This window comes from Notolepis coatsorum (genome assembly GCF_963971535.1).
Source record: "Notolepis coatsorum genome assembly, chromosome: 15".
In the NCBI taxonomy this organism is placed as follows: domain Eukaryota; kingdom Metazoa; phylum Chordata; class Actinopteri; order Aulopiformes; family Paralepididae; genus Notolepis; species Notolepis coatsorum.
This window is the reverse complement of record NC_140179.1, coordinates 40,627,604-40,647,096: the sequence shown is the minus strand read 5'-3', so window position 1 is coordinate 40,647,096 and position 19,493 is coordinate 40,627,604. Positions and strand designations below refer to the sequence as shown.

The window sequence follows — 19,493 nt, the reverse complement described above, 5'->3', positions numbered from 1 at the left end:
GCACACACACACACAGAAAGGGAGAATGCTATGCTGTAACGTTTACACACACGGAGCTACTGCTGTTGTTCTTGGGCGGATATGAGACTCGCCACAGGATTTTCAAAATAAGAGTATCGATATGAATCGATCTTATTACATTGCATCGATCCGATTCGATCGTTGATAATTACATCGATGTATCGATCTGGATCGATGTATCGTCCCACCCCTATACCATAGCATCATCGATTCTAAAAGATAAAAACAATGTTCTGTGTTTGTATGTTTCCAAATTATGTCAACAACATGTTGCCTACTTCACATAACGTTCATAAACTATTGATATGGACTGACGCGCTTAATTTGCGGCTAGCTGTTGTGCTACATGAACCCAAATACCCAAGCCATACTGGCTGCACAAAAATACCTTTTACTAAAGAGATTTTCCGTTTAATGAGTGGAGAGAGAGATGGCTGTTGCAGTGCAGACAAGTGGAGGTAATGTAACATAAATGATTACTATTTGATACGGACGGACACGCTGAAATTCTGGCTAACTAACCCGAGTTGTGGTAACATGGACCCAAACACATACAGTATGTCCACATAACGTTTGTACCGAGTGTGCATCAAGGTAACAGAGGGAGAAGCTGACCAGTTTGTCTAGGGGGTAAACATCGTAGAGGATCCGGCAGTACTCCATGGAGCATTCCACCGCACAGGTCCAGAGGGACTTGGACACGGGCGCCAGGGGAATCACACCCTGGGCACGACTCTTAGTCAGAACGTCACACTCCACCTGCTGACGGCTGGACTCTGCCATGTAGGGGCAGTGATCGACCACGAAGGCCGTCTTGTGGGACACAGCAAACATCCTCATGTTGGATGTCTAGTGTGTGGAGTATTTGTGCAATCTGTAGGCAGGGGGGGAGAATAGAGCCAGTTAGGTTGGTGTAAGAAGCAGCAGTAGAACATTCTTATTTGGTGTAAGAAGCTGCAGTAGAACATTATTTTAAGATATATATATATATATATTTTTTTTTTTTTTTCTGCTTTATTGGACAGGACAGTGAGTGGCAGTAAATTGGGGATGGAGAAGCAACAAAGGTCCTAGGCCAAATTCAAACCTTAGGACGTTGCGCTCATATGGTATGCGTCCCATCACAGTGAGCCACCAGCACTCCTGAACATTCTTATTCCCAATAACGGATTTAAGATTCCTCTCATCATGTTGGGTTCCCACATTCTTTGGGCAGGGGACATGATGACGAGGGCTGAAAATACCATGTGACCGAAAAATGTACAACACTTAAACTGAGTTCACATAATTTCTAATCACACATTGTACCAACCAAGTACATAAACATGTCATTCTTCAGAAGAACAGACATGTAGCTGCTGCTGTGTGCTGGTCGGTGCCTACTGTGGCTAGAGAGGCTTATGTACAGTTCAAAATCTGCTGGCAGTAATCTGTCACTTCCAAATTACCATTCAAATATTATATTATACATTATGGCTAGTCATTTCAATTAGATTAGATTTTCTTTGTGTACAGGCCCTCTTTTCATATAACAACAATAGGTAGACAGATACATAGATATAGCTAGTAATCATTAGTTTAATTAACTGGCATGCTCCATTACATCCACCGGTGGAAGAAGTACAGTTCCTTTTCTTATGAAATACCCCAGATAAAATAGTACTCTGGTAAAAGTCCTCCATTGAAAATTGGATTCCAGTGCTTGGGAGCATTCAATCATCAATCCATTTGACCTCTAAAGGTTATGTTAAAGTGGTATGTGGTCCAGTTATGCTGATCTGATTACATCCTCTTGAAGTTGGATGGCTTTCAAGTACATAATCAAATCTTCAAAACGTCCCACCACTGATTACATCATAATCATCGCAGACATGTTGGTAGGCAAACATCGGGTGATTGTAGTCAAATAACGTGGCCAATGAGCTGTGTTTATGGCTTTGTGCCATACTGCATGAGATAATTTTTTTTTTAAATACATCTAAAAACGTAATTATGAACCGTATCTAGCGTTAGTTGATTGATTGATTGAAAACTTTATTAACAGATTGCAGAATGGGTACAGTACAGCTCAATACATACAATTGTTAAGGGGATGCAGACCAGAGAAAGACTTTCGTCTTGTTTACATCAGGGTCCCCCATTTTCAATTCATCATAAAGCTCATCTGGGCGTTTTAATTGGTTAAACAAGTTGTGTTCTCACTGCTTGGATCTGAATAAAATTATACTTGGAAACGGTTTCTTGTGAGCTATTTCATAAAGGGTTATCATCACTTGTATCCATAACGTTAAAAACGTTACCTGATGAAAACTCTCAGAGGAACGTTTCCTGACAGGAGATAATGTGAACCAGGCCCGGGCTCCGTGCAGTTTGACAGATAACGTTACACTCAATTACCCTTCATCTTTAGCTAATGTACCTAAATTAAATACACTCCCCTTGGTCCGCTGTCAAACTATCTTAGCTACTCGACGAGAGACCGAGTCAGTCGCACAGTAAGTTATTATATTAATAACGTGGCTCCCAGATCGGTGACGATAGTAACTAGTGAAAGGAGCGTGCCATTGACTAGCGCGTTAGCTGGTTGGCTCACATGCTAATGGCCCGGAATAATCACCCGTTTACGGTTTGACTTCTATCTCCAAGGAATACAAAACATAATTCATTCGTCTCTAGCTCCACGCTGTATATTTTCTATATGTACGACTAGGTACTAAGTCATCTTGTCTAACGTCGCAGGAGCAAGCAAGCTGCAGATTTGTTATTATTAGCAGAACTGTGTCCGGTCCGTCACATATGTTGGTCCGGCAGCTACTCGAGCCAGACAGTTCAAGAGATCCTAGTTTGGCACCGATATTATTATAATAATATATTTGGCCTAGCTACCTCTCTTCAAATTCACTGAAATTAAATGTAAAATAATAATAAAAGGTGAAATATCATAGTAGGCTATTCACACGATGTTCTGCGGAAAGGTGTCCCTTTTATTTGTATTTGATATTATTATCCAAATAACGAAGGTTATCCTATAACCCTAGTTATATGAATACTGGCTGAGCCTATCGCTCTGCCTTTGGGAACTCATCCGTTGCTCATAGTACCTATTGTACTTGCTGAAAAAACTTTCTCTTGCACCTTTACATCTACCACCGCCACGCCCACCTCCGGTCCCATAAATCCCGGGGTGGGGCCCATACTTCCTCCTTCCGAGTCTGAATTTCACATGAGAAAACAGCCAAGGGTCCTCAGGGCTTGAAAGCGAGACGCTCAGCCAGTATCCATATAACTAGGTTTATAGGATAACCTTTGTTATATTTCATTACTGGCATTCGCGTCTCGCTCTGCCTTTGGGAACTAAAGGCGGAGCAGGGCACATAGCCACTGATAGATGTACCCCCTGAGGTCCCTTATGACCATCAAGGCGGAGAGGAGGGTCATATCCCCTAACGAGGAGTGGGAAGATAGGACTTCGATCCACTATGCGTAATAGGGTACACCTACCCTAGAACGCACAAAATGAGTGGAACCGTGCGTAATCACCCCACGGTCCACATCACCACACACTCCTGCTAGCCCACCTGGTGGCGGGATGCAGGAGAAGTCCCAGTACTCAGGACTGCATGAAAGACAGAGCTCTCAGTCATGTCCATGAGATAGAACTTGACAAAAGGGCCCGGGGAGGACCAAGAGGCAGCAGCGCAAATGTCCTCCACTGAGACTCCTCCAAGCAGGGCAGCAGAGGCTGCCACTCCATGGGTGGAGTGTGCTCTGACGCCCGCAGGGGGAACCTGTCCAGCCAAGGTGTTTTGTCAGGCTGCGCAGATTGTGGGATGCCCATAGCCAGAGACTGACAGCCGCCTGGTGGAGACGTGGGGGAGCGCACTCCTCCCTGTCTGTTGATATATGCCGCTGACGCTGTGCTGTCTGTCCTGACCAAAACGTGCCTGCCCATCACATGAGGGCTGAGCCGTGTGAGGACTAGAAGCACTGCCTCCAATTCCAACACATTGATATGTAGGGTAGGCAGAGCAGGCCAACTGGCCTGACATGTCCCCCCCCAACCTGTGAGGGAGGCATCGGAGAAGACTGTCACATGCGATGCGCTGCTGCCCATGGGGACACCGCCAGTAAGGGTCCCCGGCTTCCTCCAGTGGTTGAGGTTCCCTAACACTGATGTGGGGACTCTCAGACGCCTCTCTCGCGGACCAGCTCAACTCCTTTTACGCACGGTTTGGTGCAAACAGTGGCGCCGCTAGCTCAACGGCTAGTGACGTCACTGGCGCGCCGGCTGTTGTGGAGGGGGGGCGTCTATACTTTCCGTAGCCGCATTTCTGGCAGACGCTCTCTGATTGGCCACTGTTGCCCAATCGCGTGACGAGCTGTGTCTTTGCCCATTTCCGCCTCGAACAGCCTGCAAACTACCTGGCATTCTATCTCCATGCTCTAAGACAAACTCTAACCTTAACCAACTTCGAAAGAGTGCCTAAGCTTAACCAGTGTAGAAACAGGCGTCGGCGGAGGGGGGGGGGGCATCCGCGGGGGGCGGGGACGCTCTCTCATTGACGGAGCACAGTGTGAGAAGAGCATTTATGCAGGTGAACACCAGAAAGGCTGCTGGCCCAGATGGAATAACAGGACGCATACTTAAGTCCTGTGCTAACCAGCTAGCCCCTGTGTTCACCACCATATTTAATCGATCCCTGGCGGAGTCAGTGGTCCCTGCCTGCTTCAAGATGTCTACCATCATCCCTGTACCGAAGAAACCCTCCCCAACATGTCTCAATGACTAAAGACCGGTGGCACTCACCTCTGTGGTCATGAAATGTTTCGAGAGACTGGTCAAGGACCACATTTGTGCCTCCCTCCCCAGTGATATGGACCCTATGCAATTTGCATACAGGACAAACAGGTCCACTGACGATGCGGTCTCCCAGGTACTGCACAGCACCCTATCTCACCTTGACCGTCAGAAGGGGGGCTATGTGAGACTGTTGTTCATTGACTACAGCTCAGCGTTCAACACCATAGTCCCCACCAGACTGGTGGACAAGCTGATCGAGCTGGGTCTGAGCTCCGCCCTGAGCGCCTGGGTACTGGACTTTCTGAGTGAAAGACCCCAGGCGGTCAGGGTGGGGGGTCAGACCTCCAACACCATCACCCTGAGCATCGGGTCCCCCCAGGGCTGTGTTCTGAGCCCCCTGCTGTACTCACTCTACACACACGATTGTGTGGCCAAGTTCAGCTCCAACTCCATAGTGAAGTTTGCAGACGACACGGTGGTGGTGGGGCTGATCTCGGACAACGACGAGAAGGCCTACCGGGAGGAGGTTGAGGTACTGGAACGCTGGTGCCAGGACAACAGCCTGCTCCTGAACATTGGTAAAACCAAGGAGCTGATCGTGGATTATAGGAGAGGACAGCAGGAGACACACACACCACTGATGATAAACGGGGCTACCGTGGACAGGGTGAGCAGCTTTAAGTACCTGGGGGTCCACATCTCAGAGGATCTGACATGGTCAACACACATAGACACAGTCGTAAAAAAGGCGAAGCAGCGCCTCTACCACCTGAGACAGTTAAGGAATTTCAGAATATCGGGGAAGATACTCCAGTCCTTCTACTCCGGAGCTGTAGAGAGCATCTTGACTGGAAACATCACTGCCTGGTATGGAAACAGCACGGCACAGGACAAGAAGGCCCTACAGAGAGTGGTGCGCTCAGCCGAGCGTACCACGGGTATTGCACTACCTCCCCTGCAGGTTCTATACAACAAGAGGTGCAAATCCAGAGCCTGCAGAATAATGAAAGACCCCCACCACCCCAATAACAGCCTGTTCCAGCTGCTGAGGTCAGGCAGACGCCTGCGAACCCCAGCTACTAGGACAGAGAGGCTTCGGCTCAGCTTCTTCCCCCAGGCCATCAGAGCCTTGAACAATGAACACTGAGTGCCACAGAACACTGAACTTCTCACACACAAGCACACATGAGTACACACACGACACGCACGCTGTGCACGCTCACACACTAGCAGCCACTTTAACATGAGCAGGCACACACTCATGCCGCACACGCCCACACTTATGGCCAAAAAGGAAAGGTCACTTTAAAAATAGTATAACAACAGTAACAGTGTATTGCACTACCAAAGGACCCAGCATGCCCTATATGCTCTGTAAATAACTATGTACAGATACCGAGATGTCCCACCATGTTACCTGTTACCTGTTTATTGCACAATGTTGTTTTTTATTGGATTCTATTATATGTTGTACCACTGTATTGCACATCGTTGCGGGCAAGACCACCCGCATTTCATTGTATACTTGTATGCCGTGACAAATAAAACTCTTGACTTGACTTGACTTGACTTGAAGAGATAGGAGCGGTTTCAAGGGTGTTTAATGTCAAATGAGCAACACAGGAATTGGGGGGAATAGAACAGGGTTATGTTCTGTCTTGTGGCTGCCGTGGCGGCAGTGAGCGAGCAAGCGGTCCTGGTGCTTGTCTTGGAAGCTGCTGGGTTGCAGCAGGAGAACAAGTGTTCCTCTTCGGGGACAGGTGACGTCCAGGCAGGGACGGCGGTCCTTTGGGGCACAGGAGAGAAACAGGTTAGAGTAGGCAAATACACGGTTGGTATCTAGCAGAGCTTTCGGCAGAGACGTCGTACCTGGGCAGTGGTAATTAATACCACGACAGCTTCTGGTCAGCGTCGAGGTGTAGAAGTAGTCCCCCCATCAGGGAAGGATTGAGTGCAGCTGTGGAGAGTGGGGTGCCTGACCGCGTGCGAATTAGGGGGATGAAATACAGCTGGGCGTATGAGGGTAAAGGAAGGGGTGACTGGAGAAGGAGAGGATGAGGAGGAGTGTGCAGTGGATGGAGAGGGGGATGAAGAGGAGCGTGTGGAGGACGTGAGGGGAAAAGGAGGGGGAGTGAAGTAGGCCCGTGCTGTGATTATGACAGGACCCCCCCCCTCTACGGGCGCCTCCCGGCGGCCCAGGCTTGTCAAGGTGAGCCCGATGAAAGTCCCGGACGAGATCCGGGTCCAGGATCATCGACCGGGAGATCCAGCTCCGCTCCTCCGGGCCGTAGCCCTCCCAGTCGACCAGGTACTGGAAGCCGCGGCCGCGTCGCCGCACGGCCAGCAACTCCCGGACCACGTAGGCTGGGTGGTCGTCTATCACCAGCGGAGGAGGGGGCTCTGGAGCAGGGGGAGACAGGGGACTGGAGACCACCAGTTTGAGCTGGGAGACATGGAAGGAAGGGTGAATGCGCATATGGGGGGGGAGCTGGAGCTTGACAACAGAGGGATTTATGAGGGACAGGATCTTGTAGGGCCCCACGAATCGGGGGGTTAGTTTCCGTGGGACGGATTTGAGTGGCAGGTCCCGAGATGAGAGTCATACCATCTGACCTGGTACATAGGCGGGAGCCGGGGTCCGGTGGCGGTCGGCGAAGTGCCGGTTCTGGTCCGCAGTTCGGAGCAGCGCAGCCCTCGTCTCCTCCCAGATCGTCCTGCAGCGACGGAGATGGTCTTGCATTGACGGCACGGCGATCTCCTCTTCCTGGGCAGGGAACAGCGGGGGTTGGTAGCCCAAAGATGACTCAAAGGGGGACTGACCTGTGGCCGCCGAAGACAGGGAATTGTGGGCGTATTCGACCCATGGCAGGAAGGCGCTCCAGCCGGAGGGGTCCCGGGCTGTCACGCAGCGGAGTGCGGATCCCAGGTCCTGGTTGGCCCGCTCCGACTGGCCGTTGGTCTGTGGGTGGAACCCGGAGGAGAGGCTGACCGTGGCCCCCAGAGCCCGACAGAAAGCCCTCCAGCCCTGGGATATGAACTGAGGGCCCCTGTCGGAGACGATGTCTGCCCGGATCCCATGGAGTCGAAAGACGTGGAGTACCATCAGGTCAGCAGTCTCTGCAGCAGAGGGGAGTTTGGGAAGAGCAACGAAGTGCACAGCCTTTGAGAAACGGTCAACAATGGTGAGGATGGCAGTGTTACCGTGTGAGAGGGGAAGGCCGGTGACAAAGTCCAGGGCGACGTGCGACCAGGGCCGACCGGGGACTGGGAGCGGACAAAGGAGCCCGGCGGGCGGTCGATGGGAGGCCTTCGCACGAGCACAGACGGTGCACGCCAGGACGAAAGCGCGGGTGTCCTCTCTCATGGTGACCCACCAGAAGTGCCTCTTCAGCAGGGATAGGGTCCGGTCGATCCCCGGGTGGCACGCGAACCGGGAAGCATGAACCCACTCGAGCACCTGGGAGCGGACAAGGTCAGGCACAAAAAGCCGGTTAGGTGGACCGTTACCTGGGTCCGGCTGGGCACGCTGTGCCTCCCTGACGATGGACTGGATCTCCCAGGTGGCGGTGGCCACCAGACAGGAAGTGGAGAGGATGGTGTCGGGGTGTGTGGGACCCTCCTCAGGGACGAACTGCCAGGAGAGGGCGTCTGGCTTGGTGTTCTTGGAACCAGGCCGGTAGGTCAGGGTGAAATTAAACCTAGCGAAGAACAGCGCCCAGCGAGCCTGGCGAGAGTTCAGGCGCTTGGCCGTTGAGACGTAGGCGAGGTTCTTGTGGTCCGTCCAAACCAGGAAGGGGACCTCCGATCCCTCCAGCCAGTGCCTCCATTCCTCCAGGGCTAGCTTGACCGCCAGGAGCTCCAGGTTCCCGATGTCGTAGTTGACCTCGGCTGGGGTTAGGTGGCGTGAGAAGAAGGCGCAGGGGTGCAGCTTCTGGTCGGTGGCGGAGCGTTGGGAAAGAACCGCCCCCATTCCGGTGCAGGAGGCGTCCACCTCCACCACGAACTGGCAGGACGTGTCCGGCTGGACGAGGATGGGAGCGGTGGTGAAGCGCCGGCGCAGCTCTGCGAAGGCGGAGTCCACTGCGTCGGACCAGACGAAGGGCACCGAAGGCGAGGTGAGTTGGGTGAGGGGCGCCACGACCAGGCTGTAGTCCCTGATGAAGCGCCAATAAAAGTTGGCAAATCCCAGGAAGCGTTGGAGCTGTTTGACGTTGGTGGGACGGGGCCAGTCGGACACCGCTCTGATCTTCTCGGGGTCCGCCCGGATCTTGCCGCCCTCAATGATGTAGCCGAGGAAGCCGATGGAGGAGACGTGGAACTCACACTTCTCTGCCTTGACGAACAGCTTGTTCTCCAGAAGACGCTGGAGGACCCGGCGGACGTGCTGGACATGCTCCTCCATGGAGTGGGAGAAGATCAGGATGTCGTCTAAGTAGACGAATACAGAGCGGTGGAGTACGTCACGGAGAACGTCATTGACGAGGGCCTGGAAGACAGCAGGGGCGTTGGTCAGTCCAAAGGGCATTACCTTGTACTCGAAGTGGCCGAGTGGTGTCTTGAAGGCCGTCTTCCACTCGTCTCCCTCCCGCATGCGGACAAGGTGATAGGCGTTCCTGAGGTCCAGTTTTGTGAAGATGGTGGCACCTTGCAGGGGCTCAAAAGCAGAGTCGATTAAAGGCAGGGGTATTTGTTCTTTACCGTGATGTTGTTGAGACCCCGGTAATCGATACAGGGGCGAAGGGAACGATCCTTCTTGGAAACGAAGAAGAATCCTGCGCCGACAGGAGAGGAGGAGGGGGTGATTATGCCCGAGGCCAAGGATTCGTGAACGTACTTCTCCATTGATTCTCTCTCTGGGCGCGAGAGGTTGAACAGGCGACTAGCGGGGAGTGGCGCTCCGGGGAGTAAATCAATGGCGCAGTCATATTGGCGATGAGGAGGCAGGGAGAGAGCCTGTTGTTTGCTGAAAACCGCTTTTAAATCATGGTAGGCCGGCGGAATTGCAGACAGATCAATGTTCTCATTGGGGGAGTGCGAACCGGCGCCCTCTAGTGGCGGCCGAGCCGACTGCAGACAAGCGACGTGACAGTGGGCGCTCCAGCTGGTCACCAGGCCGTTAGGCCAATTGTTAACGGGATTGTGTAACTTGAGCCAAGGCATGCCCAGGACAATGGGATTGTGGGGAGAGTTGGTAACGTGAAACCGAATATTCTCGCTGTGATTCCCGGATAGCAGAAGGCGAAGGGGTACGGTGTGGCGAGTAATCCGCGTGAGAAGTTTCCCGTTTAACCCCCGGGCGTCACGGGGTATCGGCAAGGCGTCAGTAGCGATGTTGTAGCGGGAGACTACTCCGGCGTCGATGAGGTTCTCGTCGGCCCCTGAGTCAACCAGGGCAGATAACAGGAGTGATTGGTTATTCAGACACAGCGTGGCGCGGAATAGCATGTTTGGGCCGGAACTGGGAGCGATATCAAGACTCGAACAGATACCCAGCGCTACTGTCGAGCCCCGTCGTTTGGGCGAAGCGAGCATGAGGCAACGGAGTGACCTGTTTGACCGCAGTACAGGCATGCTCCTGTAGCGAGCCTGTGTCGGCGTTCGCTGGGGGGGAGACGTGAGCGGTCGAGATCCATGGGCTCGGAGGAACTATTTTCTTCAGCGCGGGCGGTGCGACGAGGCGGACCGGGTATGGGCGAATGAGCGGTGCTAGCTTTCTCTCGACGACGTTCCCGAAGACGCAGGTCCAGTTCCCTGGCAAAATGGATTAGCTCACTCAGGGAGGTGGGTCTTTCTTTGGACGCAAGCTCGTCTTTAATAGCGTCGTTCAAGCCCTGGCGAAATGCGCCTCGCAACGGTGTGTCCCCCCAGTCGGAGCCGGCGGCGAGGATGTGGAAATCGATAGCGTATTCGCTTACGCTGCGGCTTCCCTGGCGGATCGAAAACAAGCCGGAGGCCCTCTCTGAGCCATCTGGAGGGTGGTCAAACACTTTACGCATGTCGTCGACGTACTCGGAGTACGAATTGCAGAGGAAGGAATTGTTAAAGTGGAGAGCGGTGGCCCATTTCAACGCCGCGCCTGTGAGCAGCGCCGACAGGTAAGCTACTTTAGACCTATCGCTGTGAAACGTGTGGGGTTGTTGTTCGAACACTAACAAGCACTGGAATAAAAACGCACGGCATTTGGAAACGCTTCCGTCGTAACGTTCTTGTGCGGGGACAGGGGGTTCTCTATGCGGGGGGCTTGGTGTAGCGGGGGTAGCGGCTGGTAGGCCCTGCTGTGCCAAGTGTGCCTCGATACGGAGATACTGTGTTTCTCGCTCAACGGAGTTGAGGGCGAGAGCGGCCAGCTGCGCCGTGACGGCGTCTAGGGAGTGAGCGAGTTGGTCGACCCGGGCGGTCTGGCCGTTGATGATACTCACAGACTGGTTCTGAAACTTCTTCCATTCCTCTGTCTCGTGTACAGCTGGTGCTGTCATCGTTGGGTCGTGGTATTCTGTGAGAACTGGGGTCTGGAGCACAGCCCAATTGCTGAATACACGAGAAGAGATAGGAACGGTTTCAAGGGTGTTTAATGTCAAATGAGCAACACAGGAATTGGGGGGAATAGAACGGGGTTATGTTCTGTCTTGTGGCTGCCGTGGCGGCAGTGAGCGAGCAAGCGGTCCTGGTGCTTGTCTTGGAAGCTGCTGGGTTGCAGCGGGAGAACAAGTGTTCCTCTTCGGGGACAGGTGACGTCCAGGCAGGGACGGCGGTCCTTTGGGGCACAGGAGAGAAACAGGGTAGAGTAGGCAAATACACGGTTGGTATCTAGCAGAGCTTTCGGCAGAGACGTCGTACCTGGGCAGTGGTAATTAATACCACGACAGCTTCTGGTCAGCGTCGAGGTGTAGAAGTAGTCCCCCCATCAGGGAAGGATTGAATGCAGCTGTGGAGAGTGGGGTGCCTGACCGCGTGCGAATTAGGGGGATGAAATACAGCTGGGCGTATGAGGGTAAAGGAAGGGGTGACTGGAGAAGGAGAGGATGAGGAGGAGTGTGCAGTGGATGGAGAGGGGGATGAAGAGGAGCGTGTAGAGGATGTGAGGGGAAAAGGAGGGGGAGTGAAGTAGGCCTGTGCTGTGATTATGACACATTATCCCGGTACCAAAGAAACCCTCCCCAACAGGTCTCAATGACTACAGACCGGTGGCACTCACCTCTGTGGCCATGAAATGTTTTGAGAGGCTGGTCAAGGATTACATTTGTGCCTCCCTCCCCAGTGATATGGACCCTATGCAATTTGCATACAGGCCAAACAGGTCCACTGATGATGCGGTCTCCCAAGTACTGCACAGCACTCTCTCTCACCTGGAACGCCAGAAGGGGGGCTATGTGAGACTGTTGTTCATTGACTACAGCTCAGCGTTCAACACCATAGTCCCCCAGACTGGTGGACAAGCTGATCGAGCTGGGTCTGAGCTCTGCTCTGAGCGCCTGGATACTGGACTTTCTGAGTGAAAGGCCCCAGGCGGTCAGGGTGGGGGGTCAGACCTCCAACACCATCACCCTGAGCATCGGATCCCCCCAGGGCTGTGTTCTGAGCCCCCTGCTGTACTCACTATACACACATGACTGTGTGGCCAAGTTCAGCTCCAACTCAATAGTGAAGTTCGCGGACGACACAGTGGTGGTGGGGCTGATCTCGGACAATGACGAGAAGGCCTACCGGGAGGAGGTTGAGGTACTGGAACGCTGGTGCCAGAACAACAGCCTGCTCCTGAACATTGGTAAAACCAAGGAGCTGATCGTGGATTTTAGGAGGAGACAGCAGGGGACACACACACCACTGAGGATAAACGGGGCTACCGTGGACAGGGTGAGCAGCTTCAAGTACCTGGGGGTCCAAATCTCAGAGAATCTGACATGGACAACACACATAGACTCAGTCGTAAAAAAGGCGAAGCAGCGCCTCTACCACCTGAGACAGTTAAGGAAGTTCAGAGTATCTGGGAAGATACTCCAGTCCTTCTACTCCGGAGCTGTAGAGAGCATCTTGACTGGAAACACTGCCTGGTATGGAAACAGCACGGCACAGGACAAGAAGGCCCTACAGAGAGTGGTGCGCTCAGCCGAGCGTACCACGGGTATTGCACTACCACCCCTGCAGGTCCTATACAACAAGAGGTGCAAATCCAGAGCCTGCAGAATAATGAAAGACCCTCACCACCCCAACAACAGCCTGTTCAAGCTGCTGCGGTCAGGCAAACGCCTGCGAACACCAGCAACTAGGACAGAGACTTCGGCTCAGCTTCTTCCCCCAGGCCATCAGAGCCTTGAACACAGAACTCTCGACACACAAGCACACATGAGTGTAATGTATTGGATATTACATATAGCCTATAGCTAGAGTGTCAGCACCATCTACTGGCCACTATTGTCATGCCCTGTATTGCGTCCAGACTAGACCCATTAAACCAGCTATAAGCACGTATCTGTCTCCGGTGTTATTGTTATAGAGCATAAGAACCCTAATATGTTACAGTGGCGACGAGGACGGTGAATTCTAAGAAGAATATACCTGGGAGGAGACACAACATGCAAACTAGCAACTAAGTTAGTTAATTCCGTGGACTTTGTAGCTCTGAAGAAGAGGAGGCTAACGAAGTAAGCTAAAGCTAGCTGACGGAGCTAACAAGCTAGCACGATGGCTATGTTTAGGATCGGTAACTTATCGGAATATAAGGAGGGACAAGAGGATTTCGAATCTTACTTGGAAAGACTGGACATGTGGATGTTGGCAAATGAAGTGGATGAGGAAAAGAAGGTCAGTGTGTTCCTAACTGCCATTGGAGCAGAAGCATACAGACTTTTGAAAAATCTACTCAGTCCTGACAAGCCAAGTGCAAAGACGTACAAGGAGCTATGTGATACGCTCAGTGAGCATTACAAGCCAAAGCCAATCGTGATTATGGAAAGATTCCGTTTTCAAAAGAGAAATCAGCAGGATGGTGAGTCAATTGCGGAGTATGTAGTAGCATTAAAGCAACTGTCAACTCACTGTGATTTTGGTGCACATTTGAACGATGCACTTCGCGACCGTTTTGTGAGTGGATTAAAAGCCGAAGACGTGCAAAGGAGACTGTTATCGCGGAATGCGCTGACGTTCAAGGATGCATGTGAGACTGCATTAGCAATGGAGATGGCATCACTCAATGCACAAGAATTTTCAAGCAAGCTGAAGGAGACAGGGAATGTAAACAGTGTGCGGGAAAATGAAAAAAGGCTGTGGAAAAAGAAATCTGAGCCACACCGTACACAAAAGAGCTGGCAACCAAAACAAGATGGTGACCAGAAGGAGTTTAAGCCTTGCTACAGATGTGGGGGTAAGCAGCATTCACATGAGGCATGTAAATTTAAGGATGAAAAGTGCCACAATTGTTCGAAAGTGGGACATATTGCACGGATGTGTAGGAACAGGAAGACGCATTATGTACAACAGGAGGCTGGGGAAAGCGATACAGATGAAGAGCTTTCTGTGTACACAGTGTACACTGCTGCTAACAAAACACATGGCATTCACATCCCTCTTACAGTTGAAGGCAGGGTGGTGGATATGTTACTGGACACAGGAGCTCAAGCAACTCTAGTGTCTGAGACTGTTTACAGAAAGTCGTTAGCTCATCTAACCCTGAGGAAATGCAACACAAAACTGTTCACTTTTACGGGAGAGAGAATCCCCACGCTGGGAGAAGTGACAGTGAATGTAGAATATGAGCGGCAGACAGACAAGTTGCCCCTGGTGATTGTGAAGGGAGACAGACCAGCGTTGCTAGGTTGTGACTGGCTGAAGATACTCAGGCTGAACTGGAGAGAAATATTCACGTGAGAGTGAAAGGGATAACCTGTCCCTCGTGAGTTCTTGAATTGATATGGTCATGGACCAGTCGACCAAAGATTCGCGGGACGACCAAGTTGTTTACCACGGAGTCTTTATTTCATCACACAGAGAAGAAGAGAACTCTCCTCCTGCAGCCCATGGGCTCATCCTCTCGCACCAGCATCAGAAGAAAGAATATCCACATTACATGACATATATACCCTCTTGGACAGAGAGAGAAGGGGAGGGGTGTGTGTGTGTATGTATTTGTGTGTGTATGTATGTGTGTGTATGTGGTGTGTGTGTCTGTTAATGGATGTTTTCTAAGGGGGCCATCTGGTTACCATCCATCTAATGGTTCGTGATATTCCTGACATTTCTCATAACAGTTGGTGTGTAACTGTGTGTATGTGTTTGTAAGTGTGGGTGAGCGTGTGTGTGAGTGTACGTGAGTGTGTGTGCGTGTGCACGTCAGAAGAGGAGGATGTGTGTGTGTTCAAGTTCAAGTTCAAGTTTCTTTAATAGTTGTCATACAGAAGTACAGAATACTTTTGTACAAAATGCTTCTTACTGTTGCGCTCCAGAGACTGTGCATGACAAGATAAGTATGAAATAAAAACATAGTAAAAATTAGAAGAAAAAAAGAGGTCAGTGTTCAGTTTAGACATATGTACAATGTTCGTAGACGTAGTTACCATACAATATACAATACTGTGCAGTGTACTAATATACAATACTATATAGTGCAAGGCATAAATGGACGAGGTGCAGTTTAGGTACAATTCACAGTAGGTGTACGAGTTATAGTGCAAATCCTTTATCAATAAATATAAAGTGTAAGTGTGTTTGTGTGATCTAAAGTGTGGAGAGTGGGTGCTGCAGTGTGTTGTTTGTTTGAGTGAGTGTGTGTGTGCGTGTGGGTGTGTGTGCTGTGTGCATTTGATGGTTGTTGCATAGTGATTATTGTTCGTTTAGCGATTATTGTTCGTTTAGCAGCCTGATGGCCTGGGGATAGAAGCTCCTTCTGAGTCTTTCTGTGCTCGCCATAAGACTCCGGTATCGCTTGCCTGACGGCAGCAGTTCAAAGAGGCAGTTGTTCGGGTGGCTCGAGTCCTTAATAATTCTCTTAGCCTTCCCCTTGCACCGCTTGTTGTAAATGTTCTGGAGGGTGGGAAGCCCCCCTCTAATTGTGCGTTCGGCTGAACGTGTCACTCTTTGTAGTCTGCTACGGTCTTGTGCAGTGCTATTCCCAAACCAGGAGGTGATGTTGCCGGTCAGGATGCTCTCTATTGTACATGAGTAGAAGTTCCTAAGGATCTTCTGACTGACTTGGAACTTCCTTAGGCGCCTGAGGAAGTAGAGGCGTTGTTGTGAGGCGCATGTGTGTGTGTGTGTGTGAGAGGGGGCTAGTAATGACTCCAGATGTAGCGAGAGACAGCTACAGCCCCAAATCAGGATGGATGCAGCAACGGGATCATCAGGTCACAGACTGAGAGACGCCCTGGCTACAGCGTGCATCAGACAATAGGTGCACAGATACATAGGATATCGACAACAAATATTACTACATCAATGAACTAAAAAACTATCAAGAGCCAGCAGTGACAGTGATGGAGACATGGAGGCAGTGTTACAGAAACACAAGGCTGTGTTTGAGGAAGGCCCCAGCACAATCCGTGAGTTCAAAGCCTCTATCAGAGTAAAGCCAGGAGCCCAGCCCATCATCAGGAAGGCTAGACCGATGCCATATGCCCTCAAAGAACCAGTTGAGAAGGAGCTGGATCGACTGGAAGGACTAGGCATCATATCCAAGGTTGACAGAAGTGAGTGGGCGTCGCCCATAGTCATAGTCCCAAAGCCGGATAAGACAATCAGGATCTGTGGTGACTACAAGGTAACCATAAACCAGAGTGTGGAGGAAGAAACATACCCACTACCGAACACCGAGGATCTGTTCGCAACATTGGCTGGAGGAAAGTTGTTCACCAAATTGGACTTGTCACATGCCTATCAGCAGTTAGAACTGGATAAAGACTCTGAAAAATATCTCACGGTGAACACACACCGGGGACTGTATGTGTATCACCGTCTCTCATATGGAGTCTCCAGCGCGCCATCCATCTTCCAAGGAGTGATGGATCAAATCCTGCAAGGGCTAGACCACGTGACATGTTTTCTGGATGACATTCTCATCACAGCGGAGTCTAAAGAGGACCACTTGAAAATGCTGGACGAGGTCCTGAGTCGTCTGGGGAGATATGGCGTCAGAGTGAAACGTGCCAAGTGCAAATTCATGGAGAGCAGAGTGGAGTATTTAGGGCACATGGTGGACAGCGAAGGACTCCACCCCACCAAAGAGAAGGTGGAAGCGATACTGAATGCTCCAAGCCCCACAAATGAATCGGAACTCCGTTCATTCATTGGATTATTGAACTACTGTTACAACCACTGTATGCGCTACTAAAGAAGGACAGACCTTGGAAGTGGACAGCGGAATGTGACCAAGTGTTCAAAAAGGCGACAAACCAGCTGTTAGAGAGCACAGCGGTTGTGCATTATGACACCAAGAAGCCAATGAGGCTAGCATGCGATGCATCACCCTACGGGGTAGGTGCGGTGATATCGCACATCATGGAAAATGGAGAAGAAAAGCCCATTGCATTTGCGTCACGCACCCTGACGGATGCAGAGCGGAATTATGCGCAAATTGAGAAAGAGGCTCTAGCCATCATTTTCGGAGTGAAGAAATTTCATAAATACCTCTATGGAAGAAAGTTCACCTTGATCACGGATCACAAGCCGCTCTTGGCGATCCTGGGCCCAAAGTCAGACATTCCTACCCTGGCTGCTCTGAGAATGCAGCGGTGGGCACTGATACTCATGGCGTATAATTATGACATTGAATATCGCAGATCTGCCGATCATGCCAACGCGTTATCCAGGCTGCCGAGACGTGACAAGGACAAAACGGCTGAAGATAAAAACATCTTCTACTTCTCAGCAGTAGATGACCTCCCTGTGCATGCAAGCGACATAGCACGGAGCACTTGCAAAGATCCAGTGCTGAGCAAAGTCAGAGAGATCACTTTAAAAATCGTTGGCCAGACCACATTGAGGATGAGGCTCTCAGACCGTTCTTCATTAGGAGGACAGAGCTATCTGAAGAGCAGGGATGTGTTCTGTGGGGCAGGAGAGTTATTGTTCCTGCAGCACACAGAGCCAAACTACTGAGTGATCTACACACTGGACACCCGGGGATCTGCCATATGAAAGCATTCGCAAGATCGTATGTGTGGTGGCCCCACATGGATAATGACATTGAGAAAACAGTACAGCACTGTGGAGCGTGTCAGTCAGAGAGAACACTGCCCGCCGCAGCCCCGCTGCACTGTTGGCAGTGGCCAGCCCGTGTATGGCAGAGGATACACATAGACTTCTGTGAGAAAGACAAACAGTACTTCCTGGTACTCGTTGACAGTCACTCAAAATGGCTTGAAGTTGTTCCCATGACAACCACTACAGCAGTGAAGACCATTGACGTGCTCCGGAACATATTTGCTTCTCAGGGCCTACCAGAAGAAGTGGTTTCAGATAATGGACCACAATTTACATCCTGTGAGTTCAAGCAGTTTCTGAGGAGCAACGGTATCAAACAGACACTGGTGCCAGCATACCACCCCGCCTCGAACGGGGCAGCGGAGAGGTCCGTACGAACCGTTAAAGCAGCACTCATGAAATAGGTTATTGGAGAAGAGGTTCTGCACACCAAACTGTCACTACAACACAGACTGGCAAACTTCCTGTTGATGTACAGGAGCACACCGCTCGGTGACAGGAGTCACACCAGCGGAGCTGTTCTTAAAACGTCAACTGAGAACCAGATTCAGTCTACTCAAACCAAGCCTGGCGAGAACAGTTGAAGAAAAACAACTAAAGCAAAAGACCTACCATAACAAAACAACAACAAAGCTGAGAGACCTACAGCCAGGTGACCAAGTGCGTGTAAAAAACGTCCGTGATGGAAAGGAAAAGTGGTTAAGAGCAACAGTGGTAAAGCGCCTCGGACCAGTCAGGTACCTGATCGACGATGGAGGGAGACAGCGCTCAGTCCATATTGTCCACTTACTGTTCTCCAGAGAAGAAACACCATACCAACACACCAGTGACAATGTGACACAGACTCTAGATTGCACAGAGCCATCTGTCAGACCAACCACTAAAGAGACTCAGATCACCAGGGAGTCCACACCAGGACCAGCTCACACTCCGAGGAGGCCTGCAAATGACAGCCCTGAACCAGCACCGCTGCTGCAGCAAAGCCCAACACAGCATAAACCATCGCAGAGTACAGCTCAACCCAGAGACATTCTGCCAACACCTGTTAAAGCAAGCAGTCCTACCCTGCGCCGGTACCCGCAAAGAGCGCACAGGACACCAGCAAGGTTCAAGAATGATTAGATGAGACTCAAGCGGGTTAAAGAGAAACGAATGTTCTTTCGTATTAGTGATGTTATGTTCTGGGGATGTTTTAATAGAACAATGGCACTTTAAAGATACGGGTGTTGTTATAATGTATTGCGTTATGCCAGTAATTGTTGAAGTGATTTTGGTTATGGTGATAACAAAGGAAAAGAAAAACGAAACAGTACGAGTTTGTATTTACAGGGAAGGAGTGTAATGTATTGGATATTACATATAGCCTATAGCCCCCGCGCGGCACCCTGGAGTAGTTGGCCTTAACGTCCATTCACTCGCTCTTAACAACGCTCCATTCCCTTAACGACCATCCACTCCCTGTTTACAAAACCATGTATTA

At 50.9% G+C, this 19,493-nt stretch overlaps 1 protein-coding gene across 4 annotated transcripts in view; it reads right to left on the bottom strand.

Annotated features, from left to right (window-relative positions):
* The window catches only part of ints13 (integrator complex subunit 13), a gene marked incomplete at its 3' end in the record, with an annotated part of 48,003 nt that extends 45,202 nt beyond the window's left edge, over window positions 1–2,801 (bottom strand). For 3 of the 4 annotated variants that reach the window (XR_014620526.1, XM_084330117.1, XM_084330119.1), the window contains exons 1-2: window positions 2,322–2,801; window positions 637–895 (exon numbers count right to left, since the gene is read on the bottom strand). Coding sequence is in view for 3 of the 4 variants with exons in the window: in XM_084330117.1 (XP_084186243.1) it covers window positions 637–861 (225 nt within the window). Of the gene's footprint in view, window positions 1–636; window positions 896–1,108; window positions 1,256–2,321 lie in introns of all 4 variants that reach the window. The other variant, XM_084330118.1, reaches the window with a different exon arrangement.
* Window positions 2,802–19,493: the final 16,692 nt, after the last annotated feature.